This window comes from Echiichthys vipera (assembly GCF_963691815.1).
Source record: "Echiichthys vipera genome assembly, chromosome: 4".
NCBI lineage: Eukaryota > Metazoa > Chordata > Actinopteri > Perciformes > Trachinidae > Echiichthys > Echiichthys vipera.
The window spans coordinates 24,589,915-24,610,561 of NC_139829.1; the positions used below are offsets into that span (position 1 = coordinate 24,589,915).

General features: G+C 43.3%; 2 protein-coding genes across 3 annotated transcripts in view; one reads left to right on the forward strand and one right to left on the reverse strand.

Moving 5' to 3' along the window:
- Positions 1–3,890: 3,890 nt before the first annotated feature.
- On the forward strand, positions 3,891–13,029 carry disp3 (dispatched RND transporter family member 3; the record flags this gene model as incomplete). The annotated part of the gene is made up of 20 exons (XM_083912788.1): positions 3,891–4,887; positions 4,984–5,203; positions 5,356–5,492; positions 5,619–5,753; positions 7,863–8,023; positions 8,202–8,341; positions 8,460–8,551; positions 8,644–8,808; positions 9,152–9,313; positions 9,400–9,546; positions 9,648–9,787; positions 9,900–10,069; positions 10,166–10,296; positions 10,571–10,755; positions 10,870–10,996; positions 11,559–11,704; positions 11,815–11,974; positions 12,068–12,181; positions 12,314–12,486; positions 12,673–13,029. 20 exons carry the CDS (start codon positions 3,891–3,893, stop codon positions 13,027–13,029), a joined length of 4,059 nt encoding a protein of 1,352 aa, XP_083768914.1.
- Positions 13,030–18,492: 5,463 nt separating this feature from the next.
- Positions 18,493–20,647, reverse strand: part of bmp1a (bone morphogenetic protein 1a) — a 30,979-nt gene continuing 28,824 nt past the window's right edge. For both annotated transcript variants that reach the window (XM_083912052.1, XM_083912053.1), the window contains one exon: positions 18,493–19,731. In XM_083912052.1, coding sequence (XP_083768178.1) covers positions 19,597–19,731 — 135 coding nt within the window. In that variant the 3' untranslated portion in view covers positions 18,493–19,596. The remainder of the gene's footprint in view (positions 19,732–20,647) is intronic.

Consider the following 20,647-nt stretch of genomic DNA (forward strand, 5'->3'; position numbering starts at 1 on the left):
CTTGTGGGGGTTCCCTTGATATCTCTCCCCCTCTTAATGATTATTAACTATGACAATAAAACAATGAATTTTTTTTTTCTTCCACATCAGAGCATGAAGGAGATGAAATTGCAGAGCACAAGTTGAGCACAATACAAGTGGACCCAGTAGGCCTGAACGCTCCACCTGTAATTCTTTTCTCATCAACCTCAGGTAAGACTCCTCAGTGTTGCAGGCATTTTCTGTGATGGGCATGCTTTTGTTTTTGATAAAAAGGTGAATTACTGAAAGGAATAAACTGTGCAGTTAACTAGGAAAAGCCAGACAAAAGTCCAAAAAAATGGATTAACAAATAAATAAAAGCGGCTTGGAGTACTAGCATTGTTCATCAGAATAACTCTGAAGCAGATAACTTTGGGGAAATAGGCTCTAATTTTTGTTTTTATGCTGATAGAAAAAACAAACTACCATCACTGTCGTGTGGGGCTTATTTAAAACATTTTATCCAGGAGAGTGGGAGAAATTGTGTGGTACAGCCTCAGGATGCTTCACACACACCGTACACACAGCTTTGCGCTTCCTTCAGTGCGAGCGTGAATTAAACGACAATAAGAAAATGAACACCGTGGTTAGGTACAAATGGATCTCAAGAGTTTGACTTGAACCACGGACTCTAGATTTACAGTGTGTATAGAGAATGGAAGTCACCTCCGCTCTAAACATACTGAGCGCTCATGCATAAGGAATATATTCATAGAGCACTAGTGGTGGAATCAATGCCCCTTTAAATGAGGTAGTATGCTTGCTGAGTTTACACCAAGATGAATGTATGCGGGGCAGCAGACAGCATGTGATATCCATATTAGATGAGATGAGGGGGAGATTAAAAAAATGGGGGGGGGGGGATGTCTGTCAATAATGAAGGCTATAAATCTCTCTCTCATTTGTGGGCTAGATGGAGATGTGGAAAAAAGATATAAAGATTGAAGAGAGGAAAAGGGCACGAGAGTGAGGGATTGTGTGCAAGAGGAGGATGAGAGAGATGTTGAGAGAGATGATTATAGGTGAAGGGTTCAGGCTCACAGCATGCTGGGATTGCTCAGAGTTCCCACCTCAACTACCAGACGCAGTCCAGAGATGTACTGGAGGGTAAAAACGCTGACACTCAGCTCATGTGGGTTTTTATGGGAGAAAAGAAAATACATAAGAAAATCTGGCCTCGTGGAATTTATGGTTCACCCTCCATTTTTGCTCACAACTGGCTGAACATTACACAGGAGACAAATACAGCTCTGTGCAGCACAGCGCAGTCAATCAAACACTGCTGTATAAGCAGGCAGGCACAGTGTGACTACCTGGTCTTCACTTGTTTAAAAATAGTCAATAAAAAAAAGCTATACGGAAAGTTCAACATTGAGTCTTGCGTGAGGGGGTGCAAGTTATATTTTTCAGGCGATTAATACAAGATTTCACACATTTCATAAAGCTGCAAATCAATGTTCACTTCAGGCGTCTTGGTGCATTTATCCGTCCAAGTTTTGAGTCTAAAACTACACAATATACAAAGAAACACAGCCCCCTAATATAGACTGAGCCACGAGGGAGACAGTGTTTATTCCAATAAATACAAAAAGCAGGATGCCAAATGACGCTCTATTTTTAATCCACACCTGCAACTGTGTCCTCTTAATCTTTGCAGGAAAATAGCAGTGTTGAACAATTCTGGGCGCTTGTAAACACATTAGTCATAGCAGGCTCTGTACAGCTTGCAGTGCTTTACAGCTGCGCACAGCTCATAATTATTGTACATGAAGTGCAACGTTTTTGGATGCAAAGAAGCGTCAGAGTCATTAAGAAGAGAGAAAAGGATGTGTCCCTGTTGCAAGGCATATATGTCTGCAAATCTGTCAAAATGTTCCTCAAACTGCCAGACTTTGACATCTGTACCACTAATCAGCCTGTTTAGATGTTGAAAAAGGACAGAAATGAACCTATGGAGATCTGCCTGTAGTCCTCTCTTTTTGTTTTTCTTTGCCATGAATATTAAACAGCAGAAAAGCATGATTTCTTTTCACAGATGTCTGAGGTGCTGGTGTGTGTTTGAAGGGTGATGGCTGTGGTGTGCGTCTTCAGTCACTCCCTGCAGCCATTCCACTTCTCTCATCGTATTTCTGTGCTCGTCTGCGCGCCTCCTCTCATCTTGCGTTGATGAGAGCACCATCATGAACACAAGCTGGAGAGGCAGAGATGATGAAATATAACACAATTTCGATAATCTAATTACCAAAGATTTCATTTGCCTTTACATTTTGTCACATAATTGGTCATATTAGAAAATATGTTTGAAGAGGGAAAAGGCTTTTATTATGGCACAGAATTGTGCACTCTAAATTGGCACACATTTTCCTTATTTTAGAAATATAAGGCACTGGGATCCGGAAGTAACAGAAAAATAATTGAATGGTTCTGTTGAGATGGCATATTTCCCTCAGTTTAGACATTTTCTAAACAAACTTCCCAACATCATTAATGAATGTGTCCTCCAAAAGAGCAGGTTCACATTCACAGTGCGTGGGCAGATGCTGGTCTGCTGCTTTCCCATTATAAGCTGCACTGGTGTCTTTGGTTGTTTATGCAGTGAGATGACGTGGCAATTAATAAAATACATTTTTGTGCGGATTTAAAAAAGATTTATTAGACACAGTGGAGCTTTTGGTTTTCAACCCAACAGGCTTTCTTATCTCTCCAACAAAAGGAAACAGGGGTGTCTCTCAGAAGGTGTAGCGCTAAGGCCGTTAGTGATGTGGCCATGATGAAACACATCCATGAGCTGCTCCATCATCAGTGAACTGGAGATCTTGTGGACACAGTGAATGCACACACGGCGATTTTCTCCAGCAGACTCAAGCACATTTTCATCATTAGCTCTACCATGAAATAAAGTTTATTCTGGTTTAAGAGCGTAAACAAGAATCCCATAAATCAACAAGCGTCACATTTATTCTCAGCTCCAGGGTTTGTCTCTCAAGAGTATTTTCTTCTCTGCTTTCTAAATCTTGGGAGTCTTAATCATTTTTACAAATATCGATTTCGCGGTATAATTTGTAAATTCTTCTTCTTTTTTTTATGATGGATTTTTCACTTCAGCTCCAGAGCTGAGCGCAGCTATCTTTTACACATAATCAAGATTCACTGTCTTACCTGGCTGACCTTAAAGCACTGCTCTGAAGAGAACAGATAAATTGCTGCAGTTAGCGGGCTCGCTGCCACTTGAATGCAAACTGCAGTATGTTGTATGTAGAGGAGTGAGAAAAAAAAGTGGCACCTATTGACAATATTATTCAAAGGCTGCCCATCGCAGGAGAAAAACTCTCTTATTCCTCAACTCTGTCTAATATCCCACTCGCTCTTCTTGTCAGTAATTAGACAAGTGAGATGATTTCATTTGCTGCTGCAGCGCACACACAGCTACTGTTGATATGTAGGAAGCCACCTCTCTGGGTGATAATGGCTAGCACACGCTGACAGGGAGAAGAATTAAATCACAGCTTTTAGCCTTTCTCACCCCCAAGCTTTTGTGATCAGCATCTTAAAGCAAGGACTCGGTCAACCATTTTCTCTTATAAGCCCTTGAGGAGGAAAAAAAAAGGTCTTCCTTCCTCAATTTTCTCCATCTGAGCTGTCAGTGGAAGCCCTTTGTCGACAGCTGCTGGAGGACAGACTTAATTCTCGCGTCCTTGCTCAGTGAGTGCAACTTTTGGAAGTTACCTTGTCCTTCATTTTGTCTGATGCTCGTGTCAAATGCTGATAGTTCAAACATCTATTTTGTGCTCCTATCCGAGGGGAGAAAGGGGTGTTACTTCAAGTGAGCGATGATCAAGTGGTGTTATGTGTCCCTGACAGGTGCCAACATGGAAGTGGAGGATGAGCCGCTGCTGTTTCAGACCAGCTGGGGAGGGGGGGGAGATGATGAAGAGGAAGATGAGCAGGATGAAGAGGATGGAATAGCACATGCAGCGGGACAGACCTGTTTCTCTGGGGAGGCTGGGGTGTGTGGACTGTGGAGGGCAGTGGGTTGGGTGTACACACAGCCCTGGGCCAGCGGAGTTGTTTTAGGGGTAGTCGTCTCATTACCATGTGCCCTGTTTGCCTACATGCTCCTCTACTGCCCTCCTCTGGACATAGACCTCTCCTACAGTGCCTTTGAGGTTCACAGTCACTTTTCTGCAGAGCGCTTTGACGCCCTCACCATCGCTGTAAAGACACAGCTGGGGTCCTGGGACAGACGTAGGCGAGACTTAGATAACAGCGAGTCTGAGGCCCTGAGGGAACTTCTGCTGGAGAGGCTGAGCAAACAGGGTGTATTCAACAGGACAGATAATGAGGGTGCAAGGTTCTCCGCTCCTCAAAACTGCTCTTTACACGCAGGAGATGATCAGAAGAGAGGAGCCACAGAGAGCAGAGATAAAAGGACAGCTCTTGATTTGGGTCAGGAGGAAATGGGGAAGGACAAGAACTCAAATCACACAGCAGAGGAGGAAACGGAGAGATCGTGGGATGAAAATTCCGCTCTGCTGCCCATTAGGAGGCGCAGGTTCGCTCCCAATTACTACCTGCAAAGCCAGGCGCTGTGGAGAATTGAACTGGTGTTTGTGGCTCAAGGGGAGGGCGATCGCAACATCTTTACCCCTGAGCGTCTTGAGACGATTCACCGCGTGGAGCGTCTGCTGATGCAGCACCCACAGTTTCATCAGTTCTGTTGGAAGCCTCTGGAGATGTTGAGGGATCTGCCACTGGGACCGTCCTACTGCTCCCCACCCAGCTCACTCCTTTCTTACCTGTACCCCAGTGAGAGAGGGGGGAAGATATACTATGATGGCATGGGCCCAGATTTGGCTGATATTCAAGGTGAGTCCACAGTTAAAGAAAGTAACAGCTTTTAAGCATAAAGGAATGCCTGCAAGAGTCCTAACAGTGCTGCTTTTCTCGTGTATGCATTTCCAGGTTCTCTGAGTCTGGCCATCACCCACCCACAGTTCTACTGGTACGTGGATGAGAGTCTGTCCCCCGAGCATCTCTCGTCCTCTCTCTTACGCAGTGAGATCCACTTCGGAGCTCCTCTACCTTCCTATTACTCCCTCCAGGACCGTGCGCAAGAGCAAAGATCCCGCTTCAAAAACTTTGTGGTTCAGTATGCAGACATCTTGGCCAAGCAATCTACCAGGTCAGGACAAAATCCCTGCGATACTGACCATTCATTACAGTAAATCATTATTCCTCAGAGGTTTATTATTAGTAGTAATATTTACATGTGCTACACATTGTTGCATACAGTTGAAACTGGATGTTATTTTGTGTCTGCTTCCCTTGTCTTAGCCAGGTGAAGGTACTGTATGGGGGTACAGAGCTGTTTGATGATGAGGTGAGGCACACTTTCCACAACGACATGATGCTGGCTGTCATCAGTGGAGCCTGCATTACTGTGCTCGTCTACGTCCTTACCTCATTTTCTGGTACAGTATAACCTGCTGTTTTATTCCACTTGCTTTGATGTGTACACATCTCAATTTTTCAGTCACTTATTTTGTAGCATATGAATGTAAACCAGCTCCTTGTCGTTTTCTTGTCTCTCTCTGTAGTGTTTCTAACTTTCTTCGGGCTCGCTAGCATTGGACTGAGCTGCCTGATGGCTCTTTTCTTGTACCATGTTGTCTTTGGGGTGAGGTACCTGGGCATTCTCAATGGAGTGGCAGCCTTTGTTATTATCGGTATTGGTAAGGGAAAAGAAATGCACCTGTTTTTTTATTAAAGGAGTAGTTTGAGATTTGGGGAAAATCCACATATTTGTTTTCTTGCTGAGAATTAGATCAGAAGATTGATATCATACTAATTCTAGAGACTGCAGTCGTAAGCTTAGCATAAAGATTGGAGACATGACTGCAAGTGACAAAACCTGCCTACCAACATCTCTGAAGCTCACTACTTAACACATTATATCTCGTTTGTTTAAACCGTGTATTTGTTAGTGTAAAAAAGACTCCTTGATGTTTAAAGTGTAACTTCACCCTCAGCTCTGATCCAACTCCACCCAATGAATCATTTTGAAAAATGCAACAAAGTGTGCAAGGGGCTCAGAGGGGGGCAGAGAGAGAGAGCAAGGGTAGGGGGCTGCCCACCTCAGATGAGAGGGCGTTAACATTCTAACCGGTCGTCTCTACCTCAGCGTTGGACTTGCAAGGCAAGGGCTGATTTAAAACAGTAGGGGGTGTGTTAAGCCTTTTTCAACCCATTTTTATACAATTTTATACATTTGGTGAGAAATGTCCATATAAACACCAGCACTGATGGTTTTCGTCACAATACAATCATATCATTTAGTTCAGCAGCTCAAAAATCACATTTAAGTGTGCAGTGCCTCTAACAGTGAGGCTTGTGTGGGACCATTTCTTGCCCAAAACACTAGTTTCCTTTTGTCACTGCAAGACAACCAGTGGAGACACAGGAAGTTACAGCACTGGGCCAAAAAGAGTCCAGCACATACACCAACATAAAACGCCCTCCAGCGGCCGGTTAGCTAAACTAATATACCAAAAGCTACTGTCCTTTTCGAAAAACTACTGGCTGCTAGCCTCCACACGGGATCATCTCTTTGTTCCCTGGACATGTGTTTCTCTTCATAAAAACTAAAATTGTAAGAGTACAGTAAGGGCTATCTTTGCAGTTTAAATTGCAAAAGAACAAAGGGAGACGAACAATATAAATGTAGTTTTGAATGGAAAATTCTGTTCAGCCACTGTGGAGATAGCAATGTCTTAAATCAAGAAAACCGTTTTGCCTTCAAATTTGAGGGCATGTTAAGGAGTATAACAGCAGAGCTGTGGGTGATGTCAACATATTGACCCAGGAAAGATATATTGAACATTTGACCTTGGGAAAAATGTTGCTGAGAACATAAAACCCTTTGAAATATCTCCTTAATGTGTCATATTATGAGGATATTGAGCTGAGGAACATAGGACCGTGCTCTCATCTAACTCACAATAAGAAAGTAAAGTGTATTTCCCAAAATGTCAATTGAATTCTCTGTGGTTAATTCCATTCACTATTGTCTATAGTCCACTATAAAATACCCACAAGGCACAAGTAATTTGAGTGTACATACAATGTACACTACATTGTACTCCTGTATGCCACGATGCGGCCGGGTTTTACCGGAGGAGAAGAAGTAGAAGAGTTGCTAACGGTAGCCAGGTATCGCAGAGCTAACTGCAGTTACCAACAAACATTACTCATGAGCTGACTAGTTCCTCGCAAGCTTACTACTTTTATTCACTTGTGAAATATATCAGCTGTGGGCTATTACAGCTTGCAATCGGGATACACAACCATTGTTAACAAAACCACACTTTAACACCATCAACATTTTAACAATTTATTTGGGATTTAACACTGAAACTAACATGATTCAACAATACAACCTTTTACCGTCCTCCTGAGTGACCGGTTGGTATTATAAACAGACTTTAAAATGGGAGTACAGCTCCGTTTGTTTACACGATGCTGAACACACCCGCTTCCATCACACAAACATCCGGTGCATCTTCTGACACAACGATTTCTTAGAAAATTCCAGTGTAGTGTATAGTGTTAATAAACACTATATAGGAAATAGTGAGTGAGTGAATGAGGGAACAATTTCGAACACAGATAGTGACTGTGAACGTGACAGACTGCAGTAACATCTTACCGCCAAAGGGGCCGCTAGAAACAAGGTATCTTAATTCTTACGGAGTACACCTTTAAAGGTTGAAAAAAACACATTTTTTCATTATGTTTAGCATTATATGTAATAAGGCAGCTCTTGTTCTCTCACTGTTGCTCAGGGGTGGATGACGTATTTGTGTTCATCAGCACCTTCAGACAGGCTTCTCATCTGCGTCAGCCGCAGCAGCGAATGATCTACACAATTAAAACAGCCGGCCGAGCAACTTTCCTCACCTCTTTCACTACTGCAGCTGCCTATGCTGCCAACACCTTCTCTCAGGTAATCGTAGAGGAGAAATCCAGCCATTAATAGGATCAGTACAGGGAGTATAAATGACTCCTCTGCTATGGATGAATAGAAGAGCCTCTCTCAGCAGCAGACAGCCATTTTCATGCGATAAGCACAAATTAAATGTTTCAAGGTCTTTTACACTGTGCACCATTTAACTGACACTTAGATCCCAGCCGTGCATGACTTCGGCCTATTCATGGCCCTCATTGTCAGTTGCTGCTGGCTTTGGGTATCCGCCCTGATGCCCGCTGCCCTGTGTATCTGGACTGAGTGTGTGCAGCCTCACGAACATGCCTGGTTAAATTGGTGAGGCATTGTTTCCTTACTTTTGTGTGAGATTTTGTTGTGCATGCTGTGCGACACAACAGGCATGTTTTAATCCCTTCAGCTGTCTCTCCTCCTAAACTGCCTCCTCCCTCCGAAGCTGGAATCTGTTTTCCAGCCTGTCAGCGAGGCACAGCCCTTTGTCAGACGAGGATGATGATGTGGCACTACTGTCAGTTGAGATGGAGCCAGGTGAGATTATTATCTCGAAAAGGGGAATGAGTTTAGGTTGTAAAAAAGCTGCTGTCGGGCACCACTAAGCCACCTGTCTTTGTCTCGGCCAGGCTCCTGTGACACAGACAGCGATGCGGCCATTCTTTCCCTGTCACTGGAGACACCTCTGTCACCTCCGGGGCAGCAGCACGTGGGTGTGGTGAGCACAAATCTCCGGTGGGCCTTAAAGCATTTAGTGGCAGAGCCAGCTGTGGAGCGACGCAAAGCCGTTCTTGGTGAGATTTGATATAAACTCTGAAAACTCATTCACTTGACAGCAATTTATACTCAGGAAAAAGATCAGGGAGACATTTCTATAGTTTGGTTTCCACAGATATTGTCTGCCAAGATTTTGGTCTATGATTTAGAACGAGAGTAACCTCCAGCTCATCTCTGTCCTGCCTGAGGAGGATTTAGTCTGTCAGAAAGAGCAAGTGCCTATCATGAAGTATCTATCCTCCCTCTTTTAAGGAGTGATTGTAATTGATCTTTGCACCTGATCTGTCTCACAGCTGCTCTACCTACTCCATCAGACCCGCCTCTCTGTCGTCATTTATTATTGTCTTCCTGTCGGCCCAGGTGTCTTCCTCCTTGTTCTGCTCTTATCCGCCGGCTGCTGCAGTCTCCTGAGGCCGGCAACTCATGCCCCCCTTCTTTTCCGCCGGGACACAAACCTCCAGACTCTGCTGGGTCTGAGGAGCAACCTCAGCGGTCAAGGCATCTCCTGCCCCATGTGCTCAGGTGAGACTGCGGATGGAAAACACACTCACCAGCTTACCTCTCAGATCCAAGAACAAAATATCTGAATCGCCTGTTGTGTCCTGCAGGTGTGTTCATGGAAAAGCCCCATCCTTTGTACACCCACACTTCTTCATCAGCATTTAAGTTCTCTGCACATCAGCGAGGCCAGAGCACGGCAACCTCCACCGCTTCTCGGAGCTCGGTAAAAACAAATCCACCCACCAACCAGACAGGTAAAACATTCAGCACATCACAACACAAAATCCTCTTCCTCCTATTTTAAAACCTCTCCAACTATTTTAAAACATTGTACTTTGTGCTGTTTTTCTTTTAGGCTCTTTACTCTGTACAGTGTACATATCAAAATTGGACCTCGGAGCCTCTACAACCCTTTACCGCTTCGCCCTCAACAACAGCACTCCCTCCCCCTGGAAACTGTGCAGCACCGAGCATGAAGAGGTCTCATCATTTCAGGTTAGAGAGCAAAAAAGTGATAACAGTAATATAATTAGTTGCACCGTTATTCTCCGCACTGCAATATGTGACACTAAAGAAGCTTATAACTAATCTTGTTTTATCTGAATAGGCTTATAATCAGCCCCGCGGCAATTACACCACCAGAATGACAGTGTGTGTTTCCCATGTGTACCACCCGTACCCCAGCTGGATGATCACATCCACCTCGTGTGAACCCCGTCATGGCTGGACGCCAGAGTTTTCCTTTTATGTAGCGGCGTCTCTGCAGCAGCACAGCAGGTGAAAACGAATGAAAAGAATCAAAGGATTAATTATTCGGACTGTTGTGTCGTTTTAGTGGACGCTTGTCATCTCAGCTCTGCTTTCCTCTCTTAGGAAACTGTGCTTCGCCCAGAGCCGCCTGAGGCCTCATCCCAGCCGCGTGTGCGTCAACCCACCTGGCTGCGGCAGCAGTTCTGGGCCTGATGGACCCACACAGGGAACCTTTTACACTCCTCTTCCCAGTGGTAAGCGAGCTAGTGTCAGAAGGCATCATTAACATAAAGATTGTTTACTAGCCAATCAAGAAAACAATATCTCAATGCATGTGTCACACCACTGAAATGTGTTTTTAAAATGGAGAAAATGCAGTGATATAATACTTTTTCAAACATAACTCTTTAAAGTGGCACTGTCTGAACTCCCTGGAGGATTTTTCTACACTGCTTCGGTTGTACAAATATTTTTCACTCTATGATTAAATGCCTGTTGAGAGATTCTCCTCTTGTTCTATTTTCAAAGATCCCTCTTCTGCTGCCAAAACAAAACCGTCCAAAACGTTTGGCTTCAACCCATGCAGCGGGGGTGCATGCGGCCACCCAGCGGTACGCCCTCTGGTCGACACCGGGGCGATGGTTTTTGTTGTGTTCGGCATCTTGGGGGTCAACCGAAGCGAACGCGGTGACAACCACGTTATCGGAGATATGGTGAGGGTCACACTTGTGTCATTGTACCTTAATACTCAATAGAAAACGAATTAGAGACAGGCTTTTAAGTGGTGTCCTCATGTGACTGACTGTGGTGTTTGATTCTCTCCAAAGGGCAGCATTATATTGGATCCAGACTTTGATGTTTTCCAGGAAATGGGCCGTCTTTGCAAAATCTGTAAAGCTATTAGTGCAAACACACAACTTGTGAAGCCGGGAGGAGCGCAGTGTTTGCCTTCAGGTAGCGCCCAAACACAATTCAGAGGGAACGTTTTTTTGTTACCATAAAAAAATCATAAAACAATCACTGAATCCTTCTAGAGATGATGGTTAGTTCATTGATAACCAAAATATGAATCAAGCAATTTGATTGATAAAACCATTTGTTTTTTGCCAAAAATGCACTGGTTTCAACTTCTTACATTTGAATATTTGCTGGTTTTCTTATTGATCCTTAATAGCAAATTTAATTTGGGGGTTTGGGCTGTTGGTTGGACAAAACACAATTTTAGATTTTAACTTGGGGTTTGGGCATTCTATAAAATAAATCATCAGTCAATCAATGGAGGAATGATACTGATAAGATGATAGTGAAAATAATCAGTTTCAGCCCGAAAACCCTTATTTTAGATATTTGATAGCACAAAACTGTCACAGAGTGCGTAACAACTGGGTTAAAATATGGCAAATCAAATCCTGAACAAAAAGAAGGTAAAAACCATGAAATAAGATTTGAATACATAAATTCTCTGTAGAAAGTGATGGTGTGTAAAAGGTAATGTCCCTTCTTTTATGCCCTTAAGGTAATAAACTGTCGTCTATTCTGCCTCTGCTCCATCCTGAGTGTCACTCTCTCCCTGAGCCCAACCTGCTCCCAGGGCAGCTCTCCCACGGAGTGGTGGGAATGCACGGAGGCAAGGTTCGCTGGCTGTCCATGGCCTTCGAGTCTGTAAGTCCCGTCATCTTTCAGCTTTTCATGTTCCCATGTCACAAAGCGACACGTTCCCAGTTCACTTTCAGCTGGTGCCATTCGTAACTCTCTACCTCTCTTCTCTCAAGACCACATACAAGGGCAAATCCTCCTTTCAGACCTATTCCGACTTCCTTCAGTGGGAGAACTTCATCCAGGAGCTGCTCGCCTCCCTGCCACAGTCCTCCGCCCTGCAACGGGGTTTCCAGACCTGCGAGCACTGGAAGCAGATCTTCATGGAAATCATAGGTGAGTCAGAATTGGCACTGCATGTGAAAGAGAAGTGGATTTTTCTTTGAGGGGGGGGATTGGACAATATACTGCTCTCTGGTCTGTTTGTAGGTGTGGAGAGTGCCCTCTGGAGTCTGCTGCTGTCTCTGGCCATCTGCGTGGCAGCTGTGTCCGTGTTTACTGCTCATCCTCTGCTGCTGCTCCCAGTACTCATCACCATTCTAGGTAAGAGATGGAAAGTTGTGTATGCGGGTTTGGAGCTGACTTGTTTAGACACTGAGGAATGGATTTTAAAATAGAATATTCAGGCCTGGATCAGGATCATGTGTGTAATTCTGACTTTTTGCCCTTCAAAAGGAGTGATCTGTCTGGTAGTGGCACTCATGTATTGGCTGGGCTGGGAGATGGGAGCAGTGGAGGCGATTTCTCTGTCTATACTTGTGGGATCTTCAGTGGATTACTGTCTGCACTTGGTGGAGGGATACCTGCTGGCTGGGGAGACCGTGCCCTCTACGCCTGGTCATAGCTTGGTAAAGAAGTGTAAATTTGTTTCAGCAATTATGAGCAGTTAGAAAAACTCATGAAGTGCACATCATGTTTTCTGTTTACAAAAATATGCAAATGACTAAGACTTTTGGATTTAATAAGGCAAGAAGCGCCCTGAAGGCTCATGAATAAAGAGGAGCTGCTCCTATTAATATGTGTTCTGCTTGCAGGAGCCTCGGGCCGAGAGGCAGAGGCGGACCCTAGAGGCAGTGAACCATGTGGGCGTTGCCATAGTGTCCAGTGCCGTCACCACGGTGATCTCCACAGTCCCCCTCTTCTTCTGTGTCATTGTGCCTTTCGCCAAGTTTGGCCAGATAGTAGCCATTAACACCGCCGTCTCCATTTTGTTCACCCTCACTGTGACTGTGGCCATGTTGGCGTGCATGGCCCCAGCCCACTTCAGCAGACCCCCTGGCGCAGTGCTGAAGGCCACCCTGGCCGTGACGGCAGTGGCAGCCTTGGGAGTGGCTCTGTGTTGGGCGGGAGGACATCTGGGAGCATTGGCCTGGCAATCGATCAGCGCGTAAACACAACTGCACGCCAACTCACACTGATGTCAGACGGGGTAGTTCCTCTGTACGCAAAATGAACTGTAAGCACTGTATTTTCCTCCGTGTTTGAGAGGAATGTCAGATCAGTAAATGATCTCGTTCTTTACAGCACAAAGATGTCAGAATCTATTTCTTAATTAGAAGCTCTTTGTAAAAACACACATTTTTCATTTGTGTTGATCAGTGGATTGTAAGTACCTGTACGTACTCTAGTGTAACTACGTGACTCACAGTAGTGGGATGAGCTTTCTGGGTTGATTCAGCCGAGGTATTTATTTAATTCCATTTGAACATTAGCCTGAGGGTGGAGATGATTAAGTAATTGTTGGGAAACACCGGCTGAGTCACAGTTTTCATCATCGCCATTGAGTTGTGAAGAGCCACTGACTGTTCTGTGACCTGTGAACACCGACAGAGCGCCATGCTATGACGTCCGTGGCGATTAGTATAACTGGTTCACATGATTCATGGCTATCTTGTGAAACATCACATCTGTTCGATTTGCTTTGAGATTTCTTAATAGTGCATTGAATGTGTTTTCAGCCACATTTGTTACAGGGTTTATGATGTCCCGATGTGGCTGGATTAAAAGTTGTACTTGTCAAGTTTATACAGTGCACAGTTTTTTGTTAAATGTAATGTGTGACATAGATGTTTCAGTATGCTGCTCTCACACTTTCTGAACTGAACTTTTGACATAGTTGAGTGTACCAAGACTTGCCACAACATTTCCTCCTCTTTTCTGACCTTTTCACATGTTTATACCCTGGAACTCAAACTGCTTCAGTGTCTCTATTTTTGTCATCGATGCCGACTGAAAGAAACCTTTTGTCATCTCCTCAGATGTAGCCTCTACACCACCCTGCACTGCATTTTCAGGCACTCACTGTAGCCAACTCTGCTCACCCCTCTGCTCTCACACAATTTAGAGCACCACTCCAACTCTCATCGACACTGCTCCGGCATTGCCCCGCAGTGAAGGTGAGGGCCATTTGTCAAACCACATAACACAATAATGGTTAGGGAGAGAGACTGACTCAATTACGGCAAGAGCAGTAAATCTGTGTGCGTGTGTGAGTGTGTGTGTGTGTGTGTGTGTGTGTGTGTGTGTGTGTGTGTGTGTGCGCTTTACTCGTGAATGTCAAATAAAACATGAAAGATGATTTATTTTTGTCTTTTCTTTTGTGAAAGCTCAGCGGGTTTTTTTCTTCTGCATTGTTATGTAACGGAGCAGGATGAAGACCTGTCACTGTTTGCCTTCAGTTTACTGGGGGAGCTACAGTCGTCGGCACCACATCTCCAGTTGGCTCTCTTTAATTATTCATGTGAAATGGCTCAGATTTTACATTGAATTGCAGCGCATGAATGTTTCATGTCGGTCATTAAACAAAAGGACGACCGTTCTACATACGAGGGCATCCCTGCTCATCGTGATAGAAACAGAACAAAGATTTTGAGGGAAAACAGAAAAGCAATGGCAGACTTTTGTTTCCGGAGAGTCCTCTGTGTCAAAATACTGTGTCAATTTACTGAAGCAGCAGCAGCACATTTATAATGTTGCACTACATTAAGAAAAGTGTGCTGCCAATTTAGAGTATACATTTCCTCTATAGGAGGAACCTCTATAGAGTTTGAATGTCGGTGGTCCATTTACATTTGTTTAAATGTGAAGGTGATATTTCACAGGACATTTTCTTGTAAATAATAAGTACATGCAGCTGGTGTATAAAGAAACACTACTTTGAAAGGGTAAGATTATATGTTTCCTGATCTATAAATACTGAAATACAGTGTGCCCTTACGGGAGCAAAGACACTCAGTTCCATCCAACTTCTGAATGATAGTCTCTACATGTTTTTATTTGAGTTAATTCTCTAAGTCTAAATAGGGTTAAGTGTTTCTACTCTTGATTCAAAAGAGACATTTAAATCTTATTCACATACATCAGATTACACAAATCCAGAACATGATGAATAATATCAATAACAGCGATGTGCTCAGAAAACTAAATTCCATCCTCAAAAGAAAGCAAATGTATGTTGTACAAATGTACCCGCATCATTCAGGTATCTATTCATGAATGCGAAATGCGTCCTGTTTCTTGAAGCGAAAGTGTGTTTACCACAGACTGCAGATACATCTGCATGTATTGTGCAGCACTTTTTTGTTGGGTTAAGTAGAGAGAGGGCCAATTTCTGTTGTACCATGACACTCCCCTGCTCCTCGTGTTTATATTGCACAACAGAATGGTAATGGAATAATTATTGAGGGGAAATTGAGGTTACATGCAGGGGAATGAATATTTAGCAAGTCGGAAAATGAAAAATGCTTTGCTACTGTAATCTGAAATGACACGCTCCATTTATAAATAGTGAATCAAAAGATAAGATGGGGCAGCGGGACGCTGGCGGACCCAACCATACATTCCTGCAACCATCACACACTGTATGCATCACCCAAGACATTATTTTCTGCATTGGCCATTGGGCACTGCAAATTATGGATTTCAATTTTTGTATCTCTTCCAATGTACACTACTTGGCACCAGAGAACACACACTAAAGATACACCATGTTGCTGTATATACGATGTAGGTCACATCATATAAATTTCATGTAAATCAGACGATGTCAGTCACAGCTTTACTTGCTGTTGTCAGTAGGTGGACTGTAGGTTCTCAGCAGGTGGAGCCTGCTCCAGGTGCATCCTCCAGTATGCACGTGATTAAATGAGAGCTGTCATTATAGGCGTACCTTTTCTACTTTTACCTGTACTTTTTATGCAGCATTACTTTTGACAACGATGTCTAGGAAGTCGGGAAGAGCCTGTGCAATTCTCGGCTGCTCAGACAGCAGTGGGAAGCTTGAACTTTGGAAAAAAATTGAATGCGAACTACACAAGCCTTTATCTCAGTGCCCCTGTCTGAGGCCGTACGGTCTACATCGATTCCCTCGGCGTGCAGATGTTCACTAACCTGACTCTCTGCAGATGAATTTCATTCCACCTTGCTTCCCTCATCCATCTGGGATCGCTCGACTGGGAAGCAATTTCAGGAAGTTGGGCCTTTATTGACGTGCTACTTCAACCACTCACATCAAAACAAATCCGTGATGCTGATGGGTGACGCAGGGAAAAGCCAAACAGAACAGGCAATATCAATTCCACCAAAAGAAGCCTTCAGAGCCGTTCTCTGGTGTTCTTTTAAAGAAGATTCTCTAGATTGGACAACACAGATGAAATAGCAGCATCGATGTTGAGGTCTGCTTTCTCGATGCAAGCCGCCATTGTCTGAATCACAACAGTCGCTTCTACGCTACGCAACATCTATAAAACGCCGCCCTGCGGTACTGATTGACCATTTTTTGCAGACCCTGAAATCACTTTCCCATGGAGCGAATCCAGATGGTTGAGTGGAGCTAGGCGGAGTCAAGACGGAAGCAAGGCGGAACAAGTCATCTGGCGAGAGTCAGGTTAGATGTTTGCCAGAAGTGGATCAAGAACATTAACAGCTGGGACTTTGTTCCCAACAGAAAGTTTTGGTTAACACTCGTCAATCTCACAATGAATAGCATGCTGCTGCCTAGCTTAACACAGTGAAAAAGTAATGTCAGCAACTGCTTAGCTAGCTCACATTAGACACCTCTATCAAGGCTGTGGTCGCACAGAGTAAATTATCTCAATGTGGTTGTGAAATATAACGTATGTTGCTCAAACTAGGGAAACCTAATAACCACAATGTAAACATCAAGTAGATGAGTTAATCAGTGATGGAGGTAAATAATTAGAAGCACACTTCATGAGGTTTCTTAGGTTTTTTCTTAACAAAAGGGTACAAAAATAACTCTTTGTGCCGACTTTATCAGTAGTGTTCAAGTAGAAAAAGGTTTTGTGTTCAGAATGCAGACTTAGCGGGACAAAAGTAGTTCGCATTCAGTTTTTTTTCTAATGTTGAAGCTTCCCACTGCTGTTGGAGCAGCCAGGAATTGCACAGGCTCTTCCAGACTTCCTAGACTTCGTTGTCCAAAGTAATGCTGCATAAAAAGTACAGGTAAAAGTTGAAAAGGTTCACTTCTAATGACAGCTCCCATTAAATCGTGCACATACTGGGGAGGGCACCACCGCAGCAACGGCAGCTTGTTCACTTTCGGTACTTCGCTGCATTCGTCTATAGTATTGAGTGTCCCAAAAATAAGCCCCCCCCCCCAAAAAAAAAAAAGCCATAGTATAGCATGTCGAAAAAAGTCAAAATTTAATATGTCCAAAAAATGCTTAAATCAGTCATAGGATAACGTGTCTAAAACAGTCATAACATCATTTGTTGAAAAAAATCAAGAAAAGTCATAGTATAGTGTCCAAAAAATAAGCCCAAAAAAGTCTAAATAAGTCAAAATTTAATACGTCCAAAAAATGCTTAAATCAGTCATAAGATAGTGTGTCTATTCCAGTCATAGCATAATTTGTTGAAAAAAGTAAAGTTTGCATTAAAACACATGAAAACCGCACAAAATTGAAAATGGCCGACCTCCTGCTGGGCGGACCTAATTAAATGCTAATGGGAAATATGTGGGAGATGATTAAAGCTATGTGGGTACCAAATTACCTCCCTTAAGTGCCAGGGACCGTTTCAGGCAAGGCCCTAATAATAATAATAATCATTTGAATTACAATAGGGTCCCTTGCCGACTTTGTCGGTGCTTGGGCCCTAATAATAATAATAATAATAATAATAATAATAATAATAATTCAAATTACAATACGGTCCCTTGCCGACTTCCTCTGTCTTGGGCCCTAATAATATAATGATAATAATAATTTGAATTAAAATAGGTCCCTCGCCAACTTTGTCGGTGCTCTGGTCCTAATAATTTCATCAGAAACAATAGGTTTCCTCGAATTTTCGTGCTCGGGCCATAATAAAAGTAGTAATAGATTTTGATTATGTTTGCTGGGTGTCAAAAAAGTTATTTCAAACAGACAAGTGTGCCTTTTCTTTTGCTGTATTACTCGGCCTACTCACAGGTCCTAGATTTCACTCAATCAGCAACTCCTCTCCAGTGTGATGCAGGACATTGTTTAACTGAAATGGCACAAAACAGGTTTACATTTATCAGTAAATATTGTGCACAAAAGGTCAGACATCAAACAGATGTGTCAGACTGCTGCAATGTCACACAACATTATTCTCGTGTTAAGTGAGAAATAAATGGAGAAAAGGAATGAGTGAGCAACATAGTATATTCAACATAGACCAATGGCTATACATTAGAAGGCAATTATAGGGCTATTTTCAACAGTACCTTTCCACTTTTACATTATAATTACTATAACAATAAATAACCAGGCTCATTTGGTTCTTGAGAAATACTTCATTGTACCAAGAAAAGGCATTTTCTCTGGAGAGAAATTATTTTACACCAGAACTGTAAATCACCACTGAAACATAAGTCATATCTTTATTACCCCATGTTACAGGGCACACACAATGTTCAAGTATGCCTGAGGAACTAAATGGAGCAATTAAAAAAAAGAAAACAATGAAGAGTAAGAGAGATAAAATGCATTTAAAAATAAGTGAACTGGCATTGCATTTCACAAAAATTCATAAGCTCATGATTTTGGAACAATTCACTGTAAAGTGCTAACTGGTTCGAGCTGAGAAAAGCACATGTTCCCTTTGAAAGATCATACACATTACTTTATACATGGAGGTACAGTAATAGCCAGTCATCAGGCAATCAATTACCAACCAGAAGACATGGACCACAATTCATGTATTAGTCCTTTAATAAGATAACTGCTTCCTTAATTTCCTTGTTAATGGTAACAACGAGAATCTTGCCACTGGTTGCCAGGACAATGCCAATTACATATGCTGGTGTTGTCACTGTACAGTTTTCTTTCTTTCCTTGTAATTACATGCAATTGACTGACATACAGTTTCAAAGATCTCAAGTCATGTCCTTCTAATCCACTTACAGATAGGAATCCTTGAACCAAAGGGATGAGAGTGTGAGGAGAGGAGAGCAATTATTGAGGAGTGCAGGAGACCATCCTATACTCCTCCTCATCCTCTTCCTCTCCTCCCCCTGGATGTGGTGGGCTGGCCTGACAAAAGCAGGGATCTGTCCAGCTGATGCCTGCCTTCCTACAGGTCCTGAGAATCCACTGTTTTCCTTTGTGCCTCTCATTAGGAGGCGCGTAAAAAAACCCAAAAAAACAGAAGAAACAAAAAAATATCTGGAGGGGTCTGGGTCAATTAATTTTCCCCTACTGTCCGCCTAAGGTGGACATTCATCCTCCCACCCCAATTCTAACCATAAAAAGGTAAAAACAAGGTGTACTGCAGAATGGCTTTACTCCTCACAGTCTGTGGGGGGAGCTAGATCCCCTAGGAGCTGAGGTGCGGTTGGTGGTCTTGCGGCTGTTTTGTCGTGACTGATTCATCTTGGTGGCCGAAGGTTTCCGAGCATCAGGCTGGCGCCTCCCCTGGGGGCCCCTTCGTTTGCCCCTTTGCCCCGCACGGCCCCTTCCGGCCCCCGCTGGTCACTTGCGTGAGTGCAGTGTGTCCTGGAACTTGGTGCTGGTGTAGCGGACGTGAAATCCCTTCTTGTTGATTGTATCGTCAGAGCGGAACTTGATCACAATGGAGTCACCGGCCGAGTAGATCTCCTCTGGAGGCTGTCAAGAGGGACAAAACAACACAACAGATTCATTTGTGCTGTCACATTACGCTTCTTTGACTGCACTTCAATCACAACTAAAGACTTCTCACATGCTATAACTGAAGTTAAATCAGCGACCATGACGAATAGCTTCTGACTGGAGAGGACTTCTAGTTCTTTAACTGCCAGGGGCCGTGAAAGGGTCCGGGAACAGGACTGGCCCTTGCAGCTTTAGTCTGATTAAGGCTTTGGCTGCTATTGAAGTGAAGATCAAATATACTTGGATTATTAGTTCCAGGTGCACTGCTCCATCGAGCTCATTTCTTTCCTGAACAAAACCATATACTGCACAGAGTGTCATATATTTCTACTGCCAAACTGTTTCCAAATGAAACAAAAAAGAGCATTAACTTCATTATGTGTGCACAGAAAGTAAGCAACACCATACCTGGCTGTTTGAAAATTAATTAGTTGGTTGAGGTGCTCAGGCAGCTGCACTGAGGCTACTACAAAGACAAGGGCAGGTAAAGCTTGTGCAACCAACTGTAAAAACACCAGCCTGTTGATTAAGGAAGCCATTCATAACATGAATAAAATATCTACAATGAGTCTTGGTTTATTGGGAAAGAATTTAAAACGAAGAAGAAAGTGGCCTACACATTTTCTTGTACACCCAGCGAAATGTAGTCTGCTATTTAATGGAGGAAAGCCCTTGAGCTAAAGTAAGCCTCCCGATGCTATAATGAGTTTTCACCCTACTTTGGACTGAATTGTGTCAGTTTATTTCGACCTGTTTTATAAAAAGGAAATTTGATTGAGGAGCCGCTCCCTGGGGTTCTGGGGCTGTTATGTCCCTTCCAGCAAATCATTCACAGGAACAGGCGTGAGTAAAAGGCCAGAGCTTATTATTGAAGTGTGTAAATGAAATCAAG